General features: G+C 41.6%; 1 protein-coding gene across 2 annotated transcripts in view; it reads left to right on the top strand.

The window, feature by feature from the left end:
- The window catches only part of LOC137654656 (SID1 transmembrane family member 2-like), a 246,009-nt gene that overhangs the window by 71,787 nt on the left and 153,450 nt on the right, over positions 1-20,772 (top strand). For both annotated transcript variants that reach the window (XM_068388489.1, XM_068388490.1), the window contains exons 4-5: positions 2,904-3,044; positions 19,044-19,197. In XM_068388489.1, coding sequence (XP_068244590.1) covers positions 2,904-3,044; positions 19,044-19,197 — 295 coding nt within the window. The remainder of the gene's footprint in view (positions 1-2,903; positions 3,045-19,043; positions 19,198-20,772) is intronic.

Raw genomic sequence — 20,772 nt, 5'->3', positions numbered from 1 at the left:
TCTGGTTATCGTCCTCTGGACGCTCTGCGCGCTCTTTAAACGGCGTAGAAAGCGAGCTTTTGGTATATGTGACATCTCCTGTACCACAACAAGTGGACCCTAATTTTAAACATAAGACTTACCCGGTAATTATATATAACTACCGGGTAAGTATGTTCAAAAATTTATTTTATGATGAAAGTATCATTTTTAATATGCTGCAAGATATACAACAGAAACTTTCTTTGCTCGTGCAAGTTTATCAGCCTGCGGACAACAAGAGAGTAGCAGGCCTGGACCCTGAGCATCAGGAAGCTTCACACCTGGACGCCAAGCGTCGTAAGGCTTCTAGTTAAGAGGTTCTTGGCGACGAACGTCTTTACAACTCCATTCTTAAATGGCGTGTTTCAGCCGCTTTAACCAAAGGAGTCAAGCAGCCAGAGGTGATGTCGAGCGTCCAGCTAACGTGACGTCGAGCGTCCAGCAGGACGTGACGTCGAGCGTCCAGCAGGACGTGACGTCGAGCGTACTGCTTTAATGTGACGTTGAGCATCCAGCATGACGTGACGTCGAGCGTCCTGCAAAATGTGACATCAAGATGGACGCGACGTCGAGCATCAAGCAGAACGTGACGTCGAGCGTCAAACAGCTCGTGACATGGACCTGTACGCTTTCCACCGCTCAAAATTCATTACAGAGTAATGCAAACAGTTTGGGTCACACGAAGGGACCAGATTGACTCTAGTGGCCTACTTTTGGCCCTCAAGAGAGTGGTTCACAGAGGTTCTGGAATGGATGGTAAACACTCCAAGACGCTTTTCATTAAGAGTAGTTCTACTCAAACAACCCCACTTGGAAAGATACCATCAACAATCTCCAAGCTCTTCATCTAACTGTCTTCAGATTATTGGAAAACTCACAAGAGCTAGAGGTTTTTCGAAAGAAGCAGCTAGGCCTATTGCAAGAGCAAGAAGGACGTCTACCGTCTAGGTTTACCAATCCAAGTGGGAAGATTTTAGTGGGTGGTGCAGAGTCAACTCTGTTTCCTTATCAAGTACCTCTATAACTCAGATTGCTGACTTCCTGTTATATCTTCGAAGGAAACGTAATTTTTTCATCCCCTACCATCAAGGGATACAAGAGTATGTTAGCAACTGTATTCAGGCCAACACTTGGACCTTCCTAATGTTAAAGACCTACAGGAACTCAAATCGTTTGAAACATCAAAGCAATAGTTCCAGGATTCACCAGCTTGGAATCTGGATATAGTCCTGAAGTTCATTAAGAGTGACAGGTTTGAGCCCTTGCATTCAGCTTCATTTAAGGACCTCACGATGAAGACTCTATTTTTGGTCAGTCTGGTGACAGCTAAAAGAGTCAATGGGATTCCTGCTTTTAGTTAAAACGTTGGTTTTCTCGAGATACAAAGCTATCGGCTCATTGCAGTTAGACTCTCTCGCCAAGAATCGACGCTCTTCTCAACCTTGGCCCAAGGCTTTAGAGTTTCCGAACCTTTCGGATGTGGTTGGCGAGGAGTTGGATAAGGGTCCTGTGTCCAGTAAGAGCCCTGAAGTTCTTCCCTGACTGAACGGAAAAGTTGCGAGGCAAGAGAGAAGCTCTTTGGTGCTCGGTCTAGAAGCCCTTGTTACAGAGGTCGAAGAATGCGCTTTCATTCTTCATCAGGCTCTTAATAAGAGAAACTCATGCACATTGCAGTAAGGCAGACCGCAAGCGTTTTAAAGTCAAACGTATAAAGTTAGAACTGTAGCAACTTTGGTGCCCTTCAGGCAGAATAGATCGTTGCAGAGTATTATGGACACAACCTTTTGGAGGAGTAAATCTGTGTTCGCTTCACATTATTTAAAACGTGTCCAGACTCTTTTTGGGGACTGCTTTACTCTGGGACCATTCGTAGCAACGAGTGCAGTAGTGGGGGAAGGATCCACCACTACATTCCCATAATCCTAATACCCTTTTCTTCTCTTAGAACGTTTGTATTTTTTATGGTTGTTCGTGGATATTGCGACAGTCTTCCACAATCATTGACTTTAGTCAGGTGGTCATTTTGTTCCTTGAGAGCACCCCGGAACAAGGGTATTTGAGGAGGTCCTGTCACATAGAGGTTTTTAGACCGGTTTGACAGCTCCTAGAGGTCTTCAGCCCCCTGGGTGGATCGCTGGATCTTATAAGGAAAGCGGACATAATGAAAGAAGTCATTGAAGTCAACTTCCTTATCAGGTACGAACCCTTAAGCTTGTTTATTGACTCTTAAGTAAAATTCCAACAATGTTGGCTGTCTCTAACCCTCCACCAAAGGTGTTAATCAGCTATATATATATATAACTACCGGGTAAGTGTTATGTTTAAAAATTATATTTTCATTATAAAATAAATTTTTGAACAAACTTACCCGGTTGGTATATATAATTAAATTCCCACCCTTCTCCCCTCTAGAGACTAGAGGCATGGAAGATCTGAGAAATCATGGAATGGTTCCAGGTACCTCGCTAGGGGCACAGAGGTGGTACACCTGGCTACCCAATCTGCGATTGCCGCGAGTTTTGAAATTTCTGCTGGACGTCAGGGACGTATAGCTATACAGTATATATAACTACCGAGTAAGTATGTTCAAGAATTTATTTTATAATGAAAATATCATTTTTGTAACAGAACCAGTGATAGTGGAACATTTTTCAATTTGAGGAGAAAGTATTTAACATTTTGGGGTTATATATGTGTCTTATGATAAAATGAGCATTGAGGTATATCTAGTTTTTTACCTGTAATGGTTAACTTTGAGCATACTGAAGTATTCTCTGCCCCCATAATCAGCCAGGAACTGATGAAAATCTTGTTTCAGCATTTTAATCAGACCTTTTATTCCATAACTACATTCACTTAATTTTATTCCTTTTATTCACCAGTCAGAAATATACATCAGTAGCCGGTCTCCTGTGTCCTCCATTTCAACAGCTCAATGAGACTGTACAAGTCAGAATTACAACATCCAGCCCAGAAGTTGTAACCATAAATGTAAGACTGCACAATCAAAGCTACGCATTGAAGTAAGTTAATGAATGATTATATTCAGTTTTTAAAATGTTTCTGAACATTGATATGGAAGGTCTCAAACACCCAAAAATTAAAGGTTTTTTTTTATGCAGGAAAACCATATTTTTGGGGGAGGCACTATGTGATCTCCAAGAACTTAACTTTGAAAGGCTAGAAAAAGGAATCCAGCACAGCAAGAAAATACCAAAGAATTATTGACATCCCAACTCCATGGCCATTGTAACAACATGTAAAACACAAAGCTAGTGAGTATTAGGAAGACCTATGGATTCAGGCTCTTTTGAATCTGTCACAGCTCCTCTTATGCGGAAATACATCGGACACACAACGATACGTCACCGAGAACCAACACTAGTTCAGAACTTAGGCCACCTAGTCGCTAGTGTGTACTCGATTACCATCTTTTATATTTATAGTAAGGTTCATATGCCTCCCTTTCCTACACAAGGCTAAGGAGTGGTTTTCTTGGAGACCACACACCACCTCCCCAAAAATAGGTTTTCACTACGTAAAAACATATTTTTTTGTGGGGTTAGTGTGATGTATGGAACTAAGAACTAATACCCTATTTGCACTAGCAATTAATGGGATATCCTCTGTCATTCCCCAAGCTATTCTCTCAACACTATTTGTAGATGATTTCTTTATAGCATTTTCTGGAGCTAGAATGGTAATGGTTGAGAGAAAACTACAACTCTCAATTGACAGAATTTATTCAGTGGGCTAGTATGAATGGGTTTAAGTTTTCGACAAGCAAAACTACTGTTGTCCATCTCTGTCGTATTCGGGGCGTACATCCAGACCCTGATATGTACATCAAAGGTCAATGGATCCCATGTGTAAGTGAAGCTAGGTTTTTAGGCTTGATATTTGCTTATAGGTTGACATGGGTTCCTCACTTGAAATCATTAATAGTAAAATGTCTTGATGCCCTGAAGCTTTTAAAATTTTTGTCCCATACATCAAGGTGGTAGACCGCAAAACTATTATTAAGTTATACATGGCTTTGATTTAAAAAAAAAAAAAAAAAAAAAAAAAAAAAAAAGTTATCAACGTGAAATATACTCCTCAGCCACCCCAAGCTGATTAAAGATTTTAGATTCTATACACCATACTGTTATGAGATTGGCAACAGGAGGAGTTAGAAGTTCGTGTATTCCAAGCCTCCTTGTTGACGCTGGAGAATTACCATTACACCTTTACCGAAAGTTTTCTATTATTCGTTATTGGTTTTTGTTGCAAAGACTTCCTAATTCTTTTGCATATCAGACTGCAAACCTGGTAAGGCAGTATAGATGCTTTAAGTTGCACCCAAAATCTCTTCAACCTTATGGCTTTCGGTTAAAACAATTGCTACACAGTTTTGACATAGCCATAAGTAAGGTGTTTTCATTTAAGATGTCATCAACCCCTCCATGGAAATAACCAGAGATATCTTTTTATAAATATTTTATTGGCGTTAAAAAGAATATGACAGACTTATAAGCCAGATCTCTTTCTATTGAAATTGTAGTAGAACACAGGGAATCGACTTTATATATACAGTATATATATATATATATATATATATATATATATATATATATATATATATATATATATATATATTTATATATATATACTGATGTCCCAAATCTGATGCTGGCATTGGATTTGAAGTATATAGTAATGCTTTTAATTGTAGTGGTGCACTTCCTCTAACTGCTTCCATATTACTGCCGAACTGTATGGCATACTAACCGCTATTGAAAAAATAGTGTTGGAGAAGGAGGAGGAGGGTAATTTTACCATTTTTAATGATGCAAGGAGTGTCCTTCAAGCTTTAGAAGTTTTTAATTCCAATAACCCTTTAATTTTAGAAAATTTAGAATGCCTTTTTATTGTTGGACTGAGAGGTATAACAGTTTGATTTTGCTGGGTTTCAGTATATATAGGTGTGTCTAGAAATCAGAAGACAGGTTTACTAGCAAAGAATGCTACATCCGAGCTGCTACCAAGAAGGTATCCCATCCTCTGTAATGATTTTGTACCTACCTTTAAGAAAATGTGTTTTTAATAATTAAGCAGCATTGGAATACTCTAGATGAAAATAAGATAAGAGAATTAACGGATGTTATATCTTCTTGGAGGTATAACACGATGGCCTGAAAGTGGGAGACGTCTCTTTGTCGTCTCCGCATTGGTAACACTTGGTTACCACAGGTTTCTGATAACTGGGCAACATCAGCCGTATTGCAATGAATGTTTGGTACACTTGACAGTGAGGAGAATATGAAAGAATAGGCCAAACTATTGGGTGTACAGTATGTGTAGGCAAACGGAAAATGAGCCGTAACCAAAGAGAAGGATCCAATGTAGTACTGTCTGCCCAGTCAAAGGATCCAATAAGTCTCTAGCAGTAGTACTTCAAAAAGAGTTTTATTTAGTCTAAAATTTTACCATGAAGATCAAACAGATTGTCTAAGAAATATATGAAAATGTGATAAAATTTCTAATAAGAGAAGAGGAGATCATATACTAAACCTAAAAACTTTTTAAACCGATATGAAAAAATTGGAAATGTAGGCTACTTGCCCCATACAGCCAAAAATGTAAAGAAAATATGGCTTTGCAAGTCCAAAACTAAAAACCGCATCTTAGACTCTGAAAACAATGTGAACAATTGAGCTAATATTCAAAAGTAATGAAGAAAAGGGGACAAACTTTAAAAAGCTAAATACATTTCTCTCTTAATACAGCGAATGACAAAACTCATGGTAAACAACACACCTAGACATAAAAATTCCCTACTTTAATTATGTATCATTATCACCAAGAATGATAAGTTACAGAATCAGAAGTTACCAACTCTACCTAACATAAAGGTTGAGAAGGATGCCTGATCTGTTTGATTATTGGAGCATGCAGAAAAGAAGGTCCTCGCATGCTTTCCAATAAATTCAAAATATTCTAGCCCAGTGCATACTAGAGACCCAGTGGCCTTGGTTCCGCTACCCTTGTTGGTTCTCGGCGATGTGTCATTGTTTGTCCAACTTATTTCAGCATGAGAGGAACTGTTAATGTATTCAATATAGGCTGAAGCTGTAATTCTTCATTATACTCCCTACTGTAATACCATGCTGTTCACTTTGATACACTAGCACTTAAGCAGGGAGGACAATGTTTTTTTGGGATTTTCTTGTCGTATTAGTTACTGTGTTATAACCTTTTACAGGGAAGTTTTTGGAGAGCTCATGGCAGATTAATGTTTAACAAAAGGTAGTGTACTGTAGTCTACTTAAAATATTCTTTTTTATGTTAAGGCCATATTTACTATGTTAGATATGGGTCTTGTATATTTAGCAGAAATTTCATTTTATTACCTTGTTACATACAGAAAGACTTTTACATATGTTTGCTTTCACAGATGTATTTTCAACTCCCTACCACTGAAATTAAGACTAACAGAAGAATAAAAACAACTAAAATATTCAAATAAATTTTAATACAAAGAAATTAAGACTTCAATCCTTTGGCAATCCAAGGCTGAAAACATTCGTAATTATGGCCAAGTGGAAACTTCAACTGAAAATTTACCTGTAGAATTTCTTATAATATGATGTCATATAAAAAGGTAAAATTATCTATGTCTTCAATGCTGCATAATTTTAACAGTTTCATCCTAATACAACTGTCATGGTTTTGTAAACTTACACATCTTTGCATCATCTCTATACTATTATGAATTACATTTAAACTTCAATTTTATATCAAAGTTAAAGACTAAAGTTTATGCCACACAAATCACGAGACAATTTGATAGTTTTATTACTGGTCTTTACCTATTTAACCTAAAGAGTAACATCCTACATAAGGAAAACTGGTATTTCATTCTATAACTCTCTCATACTTCTATTTTCAAGGTTATTCATGACCAGCAGAGCCTTAATTCTTTAGTTAAGAAGATCGTTTTTTACATAACTTTATTGAAGTTTTGAAAGTTGAAACTATTTTGACATGAACATACTGTATTGTATGACCGAAATTTGTATTATATGTTTGTTTCCATAACCTTTGGTAAAAAATATGACCATTAACTAATATCCAAAATTTAGAAGCACTGTAGTTCTGTTCTCCTTTCTTGGCTGAAATCTAAGGGAACAAAGTCAAATCCTGATACAATGATAGAATCGATACTATACTTAAATTAATTTTAAAACATGTTAAAAGGCCCTAAAACCATATTAAGTCCAAGTCTGTGTATTTGTGTATCCCTTACTGTTTTCCTCTTCTGTTGATTGTTATGATTATTTTATGTATTTAGTTTATCCTAATTCTTACTTGTCCTCTTACTATCCTAGCTTCATGTAGGAAGCAAGCAGACAAAATAGTCTTGAACATAAGTTTTGTAAAAGGTAAGTATTCCTAAAGGTCTTTAAATACAAACCTGGTCAACTTCAGCTTTACTTGTGTTTCCTAGTTTTGACAAATTTATCCTGTATTTACCAGTGCAGGTATATGTTCTGTACCTATTTAACGTTGGTATTCATTTTATTCACAACTCTCTGTAGCATTTACTGATGCAGTCACACTTCCTGTCACTTACTCATTACGCCTCATCTTGCCGATGCATTTGGCACAAAAATAGTTATTAGGAAACTGCAAACCATAGCAATACAATCCCCTTTTCTTACTACCCAACCGCAGATTTATTTAAGCATTCTTGAAAATTTCCATCCTGTGTAAGCTGGTAAGCCTTCAAAGGACATGTATTGGGGAAAGTCAAGGAAGAGGCAACTTTCCAGGGTTCATGACCCATTGGAGGGTCAGCCATTCTGATGAAATAGGTGAGGTTGGACATTAGTTGTTTCAAAGAAAGATTAGATCCAGATGTTTCCCCTTTAAAAAGTTGGTCCCCTTTAAAGGCCCGACTCTTCAACAGGTAGGCCTTAAGGCATTCCACAGGCCACAGAGAAGGATCCTCCTTCAGTGGAACGTTCTTCTCCCGCAACGTTTGTGGGAAGTTCATTTTTCGCCAAGAATGCAGGATCTGGGTAAAAATTTACATCCCTCGACTCCGAGAATTCGATGTGGCCATCAGCCCTTGTAAGTGCCACAATCTCGCAGACTCTAGCACTAGAAGCCATAGCAAGCAAAAAGATTGACTTTTGAGTAAGATCCCTCATAGAGGTAGTGGCATTATCTACTGAAAAGGCTAAGTGCAAGACTTTATCCAATGACCATGAGACAGACTTGGGAGGAGCATTTAGTTTCAATTTAGGACAAGCCTTTGGGATCTTATCGAACAGTTTCCTATTGAATTAAATATCAAAAGCGTAAGTGATAGGTCTAGTCAGTGCCGACTTACACGAGACAGTAGTTGTAGAGGCCAGGGTAGAGTTAGCCTAAGACAAGACTGATATAATACACATATGCAGACAATAGCAAAACAGGGGCAATACCTCATTATCATACCCCAATTGTATAAGGATAATATAAAACACATTCTTACAATAATATGACTAAATAACTAAGCATTTTTTAGCGATTTGGATGCATGAGACGCCAGCGCCAACCGCGTGTCAGCCGCAGGCAAATAAAAAGCATGCAAATCGAACGACGAGCCCATCTCCAACTAAAACTTTACCACTCTCTAAGCTAGACTAGCCGGGACTGACACGCACTGAAACTAAAATTACATTAATGCATAGTAAATGTATTCACAAAACAGAGCCCAAGGCATCATAATGTTGAAAATAAGGCTAGCTAATGTGATACTAGTGATATAAGAGTAAGTGAACACGAAATAAGAGGGTGGTCGGGTAAGCTACATAACGCCCAATGGCTAGCTGGACTCGGAGCGCGTGGCTCTCTCATCTCCTAATAAAGCTAAATAACCACTCCCCGAGGGGATCAAAGACAGCGAAAGTTAATTCAAACTGTAAAAGAAGAGGGTGCTCAATTTAGACGACGAAGAGGAAACCAGCATGCGTGGAATTACTCCAAAAAAGCTGAAATAAGTGCACTTGAAAAACTACGCACAAAGTAGGATCGCTGCGAAGAAAGGAATGGCGCCATCAGTGACGAACAGCACCATGACTGGAGAGGATATGTAACTGTTCCTCACCTATCCTTCTCCCTAGATTCCTAGACTGGGTTAAGTCTGTTAGGGGTGCAGATATCTATGGTTATCTACGGATACGTCCCTGATTATACACGACATCTTAGGATAGTCATTCCGGGTGTTAGAACCCTGTGATACCTGACGGTAATTCTTTTGTAATATCACTCACAGAAATGTTATACAGTAGGAAGCTGCCAGAAGGTCCTTCCATCAGGACGACATGGCTTGAGCCCAAAAAAAGCATGCAAATCGAATGATAACTGGGTGGAGACACAAAATTCTCCAACACAAAAGAAAAGGTACTCAACTTAGTAGAAGAGGGAGAAGCTGAAGCATTCATGATTGCAAAATCACTCAAGAAAGCTATGAAATCATATGGAAAAAACTCCAAACAACCGTCTAGGTGGCACTTCAAGAAGGAATGGTAACCCAGAAAACATGTTTGTAGTAGCACACTGGGATCGAAAGTTGTAACGGATCTCTCGCCCATGTATCCAATCCTATCCCATATCCTTCGAGACAAGGTTAACGCTATTCGGGGAAGGATAGCTGTGACTTGTTTTAAACACGTCCCTGGTGTAAACACGATATCTCTCGGGATATTCCCTCTGGAGGCTAGAACTCTGTGATACCTCTACAGGTACAATGCTCTGGTATATCACTCGCAGAAACATCCCATTTAGAAAGCTGCCTTTGAGGAACTTCCATCAGGACGACATGGATTGAGCCCCCAATAAAGAATTGTCGTTAAGCACTATTAATGGATTTTGAGCGTAGTGAAAAATCTATTTTTGGGTGAGGTAGCCATGTCTTCCTGATGGAAGTTCCTTCAAAGGTAGCTTCCTAGGTATATTTGACTACAGTGATATATCCCAGAGAATTTACCAAAGGTATCCAGAATTCCAACTCCTGGAGCGAATATCCCTTAAAATTTTACGAAGGGATATCGCGTCATATCAGAGGACGTATTCTTGACACGTCTCATGGCTATCTACACCCCCAATAGAGCTTTCACTACGAGGGGAAAGAGAGGCAAGAATAAGGTGAGTCGTTCCAGAGACATCGCTCTCGACGAGTCACTACTGCTCTGCAAATAGTGCGCCTGTGCGCCACCGTCATTCTTTGTAGCTTTGTAGGTGTTGCAGATACAGTACTATAGGGAGGGATTCATTATCCTATTGTCCCAAAAGAGGGTGGGTCCATCAGGACGACATGGCTACCTCACCCAAAAATAGATTTTTCGCTACGCTCAAAATCCGTTTTTTGGGCTCAGGCCATGTCATCGTGATGGAAGTGTACCAGAGCATTAGTGTATCTGTGGATTTCCAATAGTGCCGTTCATCTCGAGCTAAATCTTTCCTCTTCGGTCTTTAGACCTAGAGACACTTGATGTTACCGTTATACATCGATCAGCTGATCATAAAATATGTCAGTGCTTCCTGCCCCCTACAGGGAAGAGTCTGGGTAGACTCGAGGAAAAAACCCGAGGATTGTGAGTTCAGGGAACAATCTAGCAATCAGTTTGTATATTAGTGTCAACATATACGTAAAGCATAGTCTGTACTAGGATGGAATTGGCTTGGCCAGATTACTGTAGCTCCCGGGTCTGTCGTGAAGAGACGGACAGGTTTATATATGTGTAGGAACACTTTAAACAGTAAAATGAACAGTCTAGTACAACAAGATCTTACCTGTTTGCCTGGAACACCATGAATCTTAGTTCTGGTATTGACTTAAATATCAAAAGTCAAGGATGGTCTGACTTATGCATTTAAATAAATATTTAAATAAATATTTTGGGGCGAAAGAGACGCAAATATTCGTTCTATTGTTTATTACAAAATAAAAATCATGGTTGTAAACAATTACAATGTATGTTGAATAATTCTACATACAAGCATAAACAGTAATAACAGGATAAAAAGGGTTTGCTTGAAAAGGAAAACATTAGCCACTCAAGGGAAACATGCAGTTTCGCTATACAGTACAATCTGTTGTTACTAAAAACACTGTGCATATAAGAATGCCTGGCACTTGTGTCAGTTTATTATGCTTAATGTCACCTGTGTAGGGAGAACAGTCTATAGTGTTATCACTTAAACACAAAACTCAACACGATATGTCTTACGAGTCTATCGTGTACACCCTTCACTATAAGTCCCTAATAGTGCACTGTTCTTCGCCGTAATCAATCTGCAGGTTTTATCACACTGCCCGCCGCCACTACATGAAACTTAATTTCTTGTAATTGCTTCGCGTAGTGCTTGAAGAAGACCCTCGATGACTTCCATCCAGTATAAGCACGAAGACTTTCAAACGACATCGTTTGGAAGAAATTCAGAGACGAGGCAACCTTCCTCGGATCATAACCTGCGGGTGTACTGTCTGGATCCGCTCTGCAAATGAAGTAGGTGATTTTCGCTCTAATCTGTTTCAAGGATAACGTTGAACCGGAAGTCTCTCCCCTGAAAAGCTGACCTCCCTTTAAGTCAGAAGTTCTACGAAGATAGACCTTTAGGCATTCCACTGGGCAGAGGGATGCTTCTTCCTTCAGAGGGAAGATTTTCCAGGGATCCCACCTTTTAGTGGGCAGCTCGTTCTTGGCGAGAAACGTCGGGTCCGGAAAGAGGTTCAGATCTCCATTGTCTGTGAACTGAATGTGGCCATCATCCCTCGAGAGGGCCACTATTTCGCTAACTCTGGCTCCCGAGCGTAGTGCAAATAAGAATATCACCTTCTGAGTCAAGTCTTTCAGCGAGCAATCCTCATTATTCAGGGTTGATGCTAAATGAAGAACTTTGTCCAAAGACCATGAAATGGGCTTAGAAAGAGCCGCGGGCCGAAATTTTGCGCAGGCTTTAGGGATCTTGTTGAAGATCTCGTTGGAAAAGTCTACCTTGAAGGCATAAAGTATTGGTCTGGCCAGGGCGGATTTACACGTAGTAATCATATTGGCTGCTAAACCTTGTTCATGAAGATGAATGAAGAAGGACAAACAGAAGTCCATAGAAATCTCCTTAGGTTTCTTCGCCTTGACAAAGGCCACCCATTTTTTCCAGGAAAACTCATATTGTCTTCTTGTTGACATTGACTTGTATTCTTCTAGGAAGTTGATACTGTCCCTAGAAATCCCAAACCGTTTCTTGACCGCTAAGGCGAGAAAATCACGAGATGAAGGTTCTGGGTTTTCACTGATGAAGCTGAGACAGTCAATTTCTGTACTTACTGAGTCAGAACTGGGTCCGGCAACGGGATCAGTTTCAGGCGTAGTTCCGTTACCAGGGGGAACCAAACGCTGTTGGGCCACTTGTGGGTCACTATTGCTGCCGTCCCCCGAAAGGATCTCAGCTTGTCGAGGACTTTCAGCAGAAGGTTGGTTGGAGGGAATAGGTAGATCTTGGACCATCTGTTCCAATCTATGGACATTGCATCCATTGCTTCCGCTAGAGGATTCTCGTACGGGGCTACATACTGGGGTAGCTTCTTGTTGTCGCTCGTTGCGAAGAGGTCTATCCGCAGTCCTGGGACTTTGCGTAAGATGAAGGAGAACGATCTTGCGTCTAGGGACCATTCTGACTCTATCGGTTTGGTTCTGGATAGAGCGTCCGCTGTCACATTGCGGAACCCTTGAAGGTGGACTGCTGACAAGTGCCATCTCTTCTTCTCCGCTAAGCGGAGGATGGCTAGTACTGTATCACTTGATTTATGTGAGGCGATCTCGAGCCCTGTCGATTTAGGCATCTCATTATGACTTCGCTGTCTAGAACCAGACGGATGTGGATTGAGCAGCGGAGTTTCAGTTTCTTTAGGGAAAGAAAAACTGCCATGGCCTCTAGGAAGTTTATGTGGAAGGTTTTGAAGAGGGGAGACCAGGTTCCTTGGACTTTCCAATGGTGAGAGTGACCTCTCCACCCTTCTTTCGAGGCATCCATGTGAACGGTGACTGACGGTGGAGGTGGTTGTAAGGGAACCTTGTTCTTTAGGTTCTTGGCCTCCGACCATGGCTTGAGTAGGGATTGTAGACGATTTGGTGTCGGTCTTTTTAGATATCTTCAAGCATTTGATGCGTATTTTCTCCAGACTCCTGATGCATCTTTTAATTGTGCTCTCAATACTGGATCTGTCACTGAGGCAAACTGGAGAGACCCCAACACACTCTCCTGTTGCCTTCTTGATATCCTTGCGGATCGAAGAAGGCTTCTGACAGATCCCGCTATCTCTTTCCGTTTCTGTGATGGAATGGAAAGGCAGTGCGACTGCAAGTTCCAGTGGACGCCCAGCAACTGAAACTTCTGAGCTGGAGACAGTCGGGATTTTTTCCGATTAATCTTGAATCCCAAGTGTTCCAGGAACTGGATCACTTCCATGGAGGCTTGCCTGCATTCTTCTTCGGATGCTGCCCACACCAGCCAGACGTCCAGGTAGGCTACCACCTGGATTCCTTTTAGGCGTAGTTGAGGAATGACTGCATTCGCAAGCTTGGTGAATACCCTTGGAGCTATGTTTAGTCCGAAGGGCATGGCTCTGAAGACATACTGTCTTCTTTGTAGTTTGAATCCCAGGTAGGGGGAAACTTGACGGCTGATCGGAACGTGCCAGTACCCATCCGTCATGTCTATGGAGACTGTGTATGCCCGTTTGGGCAACAGGGTCCTGATGTGTTGAAGCGTCAGCATTTTGAACTTGTAGTTCACTATGAACTTGATGAGTGGTGACAAGTCCAGAATTACTCTGAGCTTTTCCGAGTCCTTCTTCGGAACACAAAATAGCCTTCCTTGGAATCTGACGGACTTCGTCTTCCGTATAACTTTTGTTCAAGAGTTCCTGAACATATTCTTCCAATATGGGGGTTGAGTGTTGGAAAAATTGAGGGAAGGTTGGTAGAGTTGAGCTCCAACTCCACCCTAGTCCGTTCTTGATTAGGCTATGGGCCCAGGGATCGAAGGTCCAACGATCCCGGAAGTAGAAGAGTCTCCCTCCTACCGGTAGCATCTCACTTTGAGTGCTGGGAGGAGGATTTACCTCCTTGGCCACGTCCACCCCTGTTGCCCATACCTCTGGGGGACGTCTGGAGGAGCCTCGAAAGGATCCTCGAGACTTCGGCCGAAAGGTCGTAGACTGCCTTTCAAACACTGGGGTGAACACTGGTGACTGAGTCGCCAGGGTTTGGGGCACCAGTTGAAAGGTGGTGGGTGGTTGTACCACCGTCTGGGGCACCATGGACACGGGAAGCTGCTGTTGTTGCTTAGGCCGAGAGGGCACTCTAGGTCGTTTTGATCTATTCTTCGGCTGGGGACCCTCGTCAGCTGAAGATTTCCTTTTTGGCGGACAAGCCCCACTTGGAAAGGAGGTTCCTGTTTTCAGTGGCGGCTTTGTCCACAACCTCTTTGACCACTTCACTTGGGAAGAGGTCTTTTCCCCAGATGTTGGAAGCTATCAGCTTCCTGGGTTCGTGCCTCACCGCAGCCGAGGCGAACACGAACTCTCTGCAAGCCTTTCTGCCTTTAATAAAGTTGTACAGGTCTTTAGTCACCGTCGCCAGATGGGCTTTGGCGAAGACCATGTACATGTCCGGTTTATCTGGGATGCTTGCCATTGTTTCCAGGCCAGTCTGTAGAGACAAGGAAGCGGCTAAGCGTTCTTTTGTCTCCTACTCTCTACGCAGGAGAAAGTCTGACAGCTTGGGGAGGTCTTCGCCGAACTGTTGTCCGGCAATATCTGCCTCCAGCTTCCCGGCTGTGAAGGTGTTGTGGACATCCTTCCAGTCCGCATCGTCTGATGGGAAGGCTAGGGAGAAGGGTCTACACTTCCAGTGTAGGTCACGGTTTCCCTTCCTCGATTGCGTTTAAGGCTGCCTTGAGCCCTTTGTCCATAAAGGGAAAGGCACGTTGAGGATCAGCAATGAAGGACGGGTGCTTAGAGCTAGTATAGGCCCTCTCCTTGAAGGTGGTGGTAAATAAGGCCTGAGCCTTAGAGAGTTCAAGGACAATCGTTTCCTTGGGCTCTGTCTCCTCTTTGGATGCGGGTTCCGTCCTGAGACGGACGTAGCAATCCGGGTAGGCCCCTTTGCTGGGCCAGAATTCAATTTCCTCTACTGGGACAGTACCCAGTTTATCCGAGATGAAGATCTTCCCGCCCGACATGGGCATGTGCTCTGGGTACCTCCAAGGGTTAACGTCAGAGAAGGCAGGGAGATCCTTAACGTTTAGCTTCTTCGGAGCCAAACGTGCCGCAACCAGTTGATGTATTTCGGTCCGAAAAGAGGCCGCCTCCTCGGTCGATTTCTGTTGCACGTCTTGCACCATGGACAGCAACGAGTGCAAAGTACTCGTAATCGATTCCAGTTGGGGCGCAGTGGAGGAAGTAGAAGGCACCGGCTCATTCCCTGTGGCCGATGACACCGAAATCGTATCGGCTTTCTCAGTTTGTAGCTCAGGTGGAACTTCATCCGCCTGATCCAACTCCTCCACTAGGAGATTGTTCTCAGTCTCCTCTGAGACAACTGACATGTTGTCCTCAAGTTGGATGTTCTCCAAGGCATCCGAAACTTCAGATTCTACCGGAATCTGAAAAGGGGAATCTCAGGTTGTGCCTGGGGAATAACCGCATCCGAAGATGCCCTAGGGAAAAGACACGCCCTCATCCTTTCGTTAGGAAGGTATGGGCCAGAAGTATTCTTCTGGAAACCCCTGACCCATTTACGCAGCTTCTCCCATGCTGCGTCCCTTGACTCAGTGGACTTTTGGTCATCAAAAGCCTCTTTTACTAGGTTGTTACAAAAACGGTACATACCTGCGGGTCCCAATACTTGAGAGCCCCCTTGGTGACAGCGCAGCGAGCATGGGCCCTGCACATGTCGTGGCCGCAGAAGTTCTTACTGCGGACCCGGCAAAAACTATTCCCGCACTCGGGATGCTCCTCCTGTAAAGAAAGGAAAAGTCTATTAGTATTCGGTGAAATTCTCAAATTTCAACATACATAATATGTTATATTAGCTTGGATAGGGTAAGCTATAAGTAGGAAAGACACCTACATGTGTTTCCTGTCCAGCCAATTGCTATGACCTCCTCCAATATTGAAAGCAGAATTCTTAAGAATCTTTAGGGGAAGATGATATCCTATGATATAAGTGTATCTTAACACAATCTTCCAGTTTCAATAATGGGGATTAAGGACAATAATGGATCATAACCATTAAAGGAAGAGAGAATTGCTCTCTTATATGTGATGGTCTCACAATAGGCTGCCCATGAAGCACCTTGTAGGTTGGAAAAACTTTGGGCTACAGCACTGACTGTTTGGCAACAAGTTGTCAGGCCTGCCGGAACCTGCCGGGCAGGCCGGCACATGCCGGCCTATTCTGGGCTATTGAAGGCAAGTATTGTCTTCATAACATTGAGTGATAGGCCGCCGACAACGGTTCTGCCGGCTGGCGGCGGCGGCTCTGCCGGCTGGCGGCGGCGGCTCCGCCGGCCGGCAACGGCTCCGCCGGCCGGCAACGGCTCCGCCGGCCGGCAACAGCTCCGCTGGCCGGCAACGGCTCTGCCGGCCACCGGCGGTCTCATGGATCTGCCGGCCGGCAACTCAGCAGTCGGTACCCGAATGTCCAATGTCTCTGGCCCAGTATGAAAGTACGAGAGAAAGAAAGGATGGAGGAAGGCAAGGGTTCAGTCTTGCCGACCTATATCCAGAAGGAGGGTTCAAGTGGAAGGGGGAATTAAATTCGGGCTTCCACCCAACCATATCCCAGTCATGAGGGATAATGGAAGGCAGTCCAAGGGAGGACCGATGAACACTCTAAAGAATATGAGGATACCCGCCGGCAGTCGGCCTAGCCGGCGGCAGACGGGGAGCCTCAGGCCAGTCCTACAAGAACCCTAGGGTCAATGTAGAACGACGGCCAGGAGGGTGTTGGATCATTCAACACGAAAGGGATAGCGGGGAGAGGTAGGTGTCCTATAGGTAAGGTAATGTCTGAAGGCACTACCCAACCTAAAGGATTCTGGTCTCGTAAAGTAACCTCAGGTAGGGGAAGTCATTTCCCCAGGTTGGGTTAGTCAAGGGAGAGGGTGTCCATAGGACCCCGACTCGCAGGAGAGTAGAATCTCGTACCAGAGACCCTAGGCAATGAAGAAATCCTTTCTTCGGTCTAGGGTCTACCAGCACAGGACTGTCTGCTAGGCCAGGGAAGGGGGAATTGTCATACAAAACTCCCAAGTATGGCCTAGGGAGCTCTAGCCTCCTGAAAGAGCAGCTTAACCTGACCTGGGAAATCATTTCACCAAGACAGGGAGATGCCTAACACAGACTGATACTCTGATGTCCCGTCCTAAACTCAAAACCGACTCAGTAGTTAGGAGAAAGAAAACGGAACGTCTCAGTAAAACTTTGCCAGAACTCGGTTCACAGCAAAGAAAACTGAGAAGAGCCTAGGCTAATCAGAGGGAAGGGGATTGCTCTTAAATCTCCTAGGAGATTGGTATCGACTTAAAAGGTATAGGAGGGATCAGTCTCCCCTTAAAAGGCAATACATGAGCAATTGGGACATGTATGAAAGTATACTAAAGCCCCTAGGCTAGTAGCCTAGGAGCATTGAGAATCGATCACCGAAACTCTCTGTATACTATCTTGGAAGAGGAAAGCATAATTAAGTAATATCATACAAGTGTAAAATATTGCCTGTGCTTCAATACAACTTTACCAGGAAGGTTATATCATGCATGAAGTGTGAGGGTGCCTAGGCTAGGAAGCCTAGCACTCGTGAGGCTCGTTCAGAATAGCCAAATTCACGACAACAAAGACAATACTGTATAAGAATCCCTAGCTAAATATCTAAATAGCTAAAGTTATTAAAGCGTATAAATGCTGGGAAAGGGTCATTCTGGCTAACTAAATGAACAGAAGAACGACCGCGTCACTGACGCCATCCGGCTGTCAACAGGTCTTGTTACATTAATTACGATCTCAATCGAAAAGCAAAACTGGCAAGAGCTTACATTTACACAAGATAAAGATATTACTTAACTTTCCAGAAGCTGATGAGGCTGGGGAAGACATCATAGCGTCCAAAAAAACTCCAAAATAGCGCGAGAGAATTGGAAAAAACACCGGTCTATCGAAGCTACAAGCGAAAGAATGACGGTGGCGCCTCGGGTGGCGGACAGGCGCACTATTTGCAGAGCAGTAGTGACTCGTGTTGAGCGATGTCTCTGGAATGACTCACCTTATTCTTGCCTCTCTTTTCCCTCGTAGTGAAAGCTCTATTGGGGGTGTAGATAGCCATGAGACGTGTCAAGAATACGTCCTCTGATATTACGCGATATCCCTTCGTAAAATTTTAAGGGATATTCGCTCCAGGAGTTAGAATTCTGGATACCTTTGGTAAATTCTCTGGGATATATCACTGTAGTCAAATATACCTAGGAAGCTACCTTTGAAGGAACTTCCATCACGACGACATGGCCTGAGCCCAAAAAAAGGTTATATATCCCTACATAAAGTTTTGCCAAGTAACAAGTTTTGATTAATTTGGGTAATGAATAACAGAAATTTAATGATTAAATCAAGCTTAAACTGGAAATGAAGGTGGTATTCCAGTCAGTCAATCTAAGAGAGGTTGCTATTTCTTAACAATAGCCATAGACCAATTTGCAAATCACTAGATGGAGTCATTGCCATTACTTACTATTGAATTTTTATTGTATATTTATTTATTTGAGTATTTTCATTGGTGTCACCACTGCTAATATGAGTCATATGCATTACAGAATACAGCACTCTAATAATCATATTCAATAATTCTTCTTAACATAAATCTGTAATAAGTGTACAACATATTCTATGATGTAGCTTACAGTATATCTTGATAATTTAATTTTTTTTTTTTTAGGCTGGGTGACATTGCCGTTTTAAAAACAACACCGGTTTCACCAGATTATAGACTGTATCAATGGATGGGAGAACAAACCTCTGTGCTAGTATCAGTTGAGAGCAAAAATAACAGTGACACAGTATGTGCCATTTTTGCTCTTCAAAATGCTAAGGTAAAGCAATCTTGCAATACAAACTGTATTTAAATTAACAAATTAGTTATTGCATGAAAAGTACAACATAGCTTTTTGTAACTTATCTTTTCTTATAAAGAAGTGCATATGGTTGATACCGTTTTTATTTAGAAAACTGCAATACAGTATGTTGCAAAGTACCTAAAGTATAGCTTTAACTTCAGTATTGGGCAGTATATAATTCTTAAAATCAAATGCCTCTAAGTAATATCTCATGCCTTCCTAATGTAAAAGATATGTCTGTTGTCAATTGCTTTTGTTCAAAACCCGTATGGATCTAATTTTCCAAGTGTGGAGAGTCCAATGTGGATCGCTTTGTCTGCGAGTCCAGTTACAAAGCTGATAAACTATTATTACAAAGTTGACACCAATTCAATTTATGATATACTATTTTTTCTCAGTAATTTATAAACACACCTGGTCAGTGAATTAGGCCTATGATTGTTTCGATGACTAGGATCTTTCCCTGGCTTAGCTATCAGTACAGTATTAATATCGCACATTTCCATGCATTTAGAAATAGATGTTTGGTCCAAAGATGATTATGAAATTCTAATAGAAGGCCTTTACCAAATGGGTTAGATTTCTTATCATATCAAAATTTAGATTACCTTTTCAAAGGACTAGTAAACTACAATTTGATAATACAAATTCTAGGTCCTCTTCAGTAAATTATTCATTTTAATAGATATCTTCCACAGTGTCAGAATTCAAATCAGTTGCTTCTTCTCTTCTCTTGATGGGTCAAATTTGGCCATCCAAAGTATTAATACTGCTTATGCGTTCATTATATCACCCAATAATATTTCAGATTGCCCGTGTACCATGAACTAGTGACATGTTGTACAATAGTGCATGTTTTGCAGGTCTGTTATTGGAACCATTAATTTTTCAAAGTTTCTGCCACACCTTCATGGAAGTATTTTCCGATAGACTACACAATATTCTTACCATAATATTATCCTGCCCTTTTGAGGCCTTTTCTAAGATTTAGTAGAAATTTTATTAAAATGTGGTTTCAATACACTAATTTCTAGTGCAATATCAACCACTTTGTTAATTGTATTTCCTAACATTCGGGGACCAATACTTGAATTTTAAAATCTTTTATTACAAGTTTAAAATTTTCTTGAAATTGCATGCTTTTCTTTTATTAATTGGGGTTAGTGTATATGACCATCAAGTGACTGAATGTTTCATTGGTTGGGCATTGTTCAGAAGCATTGATTTCTCAGCTGCTTTTGTGATGAAGTTAAAGAAATCATTTGTTTCATCATGATCTTGTGAATATAAAACTTTAACTTATCCCATCCATCATTATTTGTATTTCAACATTGAATGGGAGTACTTAGTGTATGTCCTAACGTGGTTATTAACATAAGGAAATGGTCACTGCTATAAATGTCGTCCAGCACGTTCTATTCAAACTTAACAATATTGTTGGAACAAAGAATTGAGTCTATTCAGGGATATTTTCCATGAGTTTTTTAATAGTAAGCGCTAGTATCTCCCCCGTTTAATATACAGTACAAAGGTTAAGGTCAATCACTATAT

Source organism: Palaemon carinicauda, chromosome 15, assembly GCF_036898095.1.
Source record: "Palaemon carinicauda isolate YSFRI2023 chromosome 15, ASM3689809v2, whole genome shotgun sequence".
Lineage (NCBI taxonomy): Eukaryota > Metazoa > Arthropoda > Malacostraca > Decapoda > Palaemonidae > Palaemon > Palaemon carinicauda.
The sequence above is the reverse complement of the archived record's forward strand: the minus strand, read 5'-3'. Positions and strand labels throughout refer to the sequence as shown.